General features: G+C 62.1%; 1 protein-coding gene across 1 annotated transcript in view; it reads left to right on the forward strand.

Annotated features, from left to right (window-relative positions):
• MYO1A (myosin IA) overlaps positions 1–1252 on the forward strand; it is a gene marked incomplete at its 3' end in the record, with an annotated part of 6629 nt that extends 5377 nt beyond the window's left edge. Inside the window, 6 exon segments of the mRNA XM_009080303.1 lie at positions 1–124; positions 232–338; positions 410–542; positions 632–784; positions 856–958; positions 1206–1252. The exon segment at positions 1–124 is cut by the window's left edge and continues 2 nt beyond it. Coding sequence (XP_009078551.1) covers positions 1–124; positions 232–338; positions 410–542; positions 632–784; positions 856–958; positions 1206–1252 — 667 coding nt within the window.
• Positions 1253–1256: the final 4 nt, after the last annotated feature.

The raw sequence follows: 1256 nt of genomic DNA on the forward strand, positions 1-1256 counted from the left end.
CCTGGAGGGGCTGGCGAAGGACCTCCCTCCACTGTCGGTGACAGACCGGACCTGGCCCCCGGCACCATACAAGTTCTTGGATGACGCCAACCAGAAGCTAAAGAACATCTTCTACCACTGGAAGGTGGGAGCAGGGAGAGGTGGGGGAATTCTAGTTGGGATCTCATGTCCCTCTGCGCCAGCCTCCACCTGGGGTCTTCAGTGGCATGAAATTGCCCCCTCCTCTGACAGTGCAAGAAGTACCGGGACCAGCTGTCACCGTCACGCCGGGACCAGCTGAAGGCCAAGCTCTGTGCCAGTGAGCTCTTTAAGGACAAGAAGACCCTCTACTCCAAAAGGTACCCCTGGGACTGGGGGCTGGGTGGCCAGGGGGACTCAGGGCAGTGATGGCTGACAGCCTCATCCCCAGCCTGCAGCAGCCCTTTCGCGGCGATTACCTGGGGCTGAAGCAGAACCCCAAGTACCAGAAACTCCATGCCGTGGCCAAGGACAAGTTGGTGATGGCTGACACCGTGAGGAAGGTGAACAGAGCCAACGGCAAGGTAAGCCCCCATCCTGTCCTCATCCCAACACAGCGGGAGGGCACACAAAGCAATGCTGAGCCCCTGCCCATGCTGCTCCCCTCCCACAGACAGTCCCACGCCTGCTGCTCCTCACCACCGAGCACCTGGTCCTGGCCGACCCCAAGGCTGCCCAGCCCAAGACTGTGCTCAGCCTCAGTGACATCAGTGGCGTCTCTGTCACTCGCTTCTCCGATGGCTTCCTGGCCCTGCACCTCAAGGAGGTACCCTGGGAGGGATGTCCCTGGGCGCCTGGGGGGTCCCCAGCGGGGCTGACCCCCTGCCCTCCCCACAGGTCTCCAGCACAGGGACTAAGGGTGACTTCCTGCTGGTCAGTGACCACCTCATCGAGCTAGTGATGCACCTGCACCAGACCCTCGTGGCTGCCACGGGGCAGGGACAGGTAGAGGTGGGGTGATGGGGCTGGGCCAATATGGGTGTGAGTGTGGTGGGTGGACCTACAAAGGGCGTGGGTATTGTGGGCAGGGCCTGCAAGGGTGGGGCACCACCTGTGGGGTCCTGATTGGCTGCAAAGGCAGCTCCTGAGCGGTGGGTGTAACCCAGGCAGCTCATTAGGCACTGGGGGGGAAAGGGCATGTCCAAGGAACTTCCCTATCCTTCCATCCTGCCCCTCTCCCCTCCATCCTTCCCCTCTCTCCAGGTTCTCCACGCACTTCCCGAAGGGCGACATGGCCA

Source organism: Acanthisitta chloris, unplaced genomic scaffold (genome assembly GCF_000695815.1).
Source record: "Acanthisitta chloris isolate BGI_N310 unplaced genomic scaffold, ASM69581v1 scaffold20968, whole genome shotgun sequence".
Classification (NCBI taxonomy): domain Eukaryota; kingdom Metazoa; phylum Chordata; class Aves; order Passeriformes; family Acanthisittidae; genus Acanthisitta; species Acanthisitta chloris.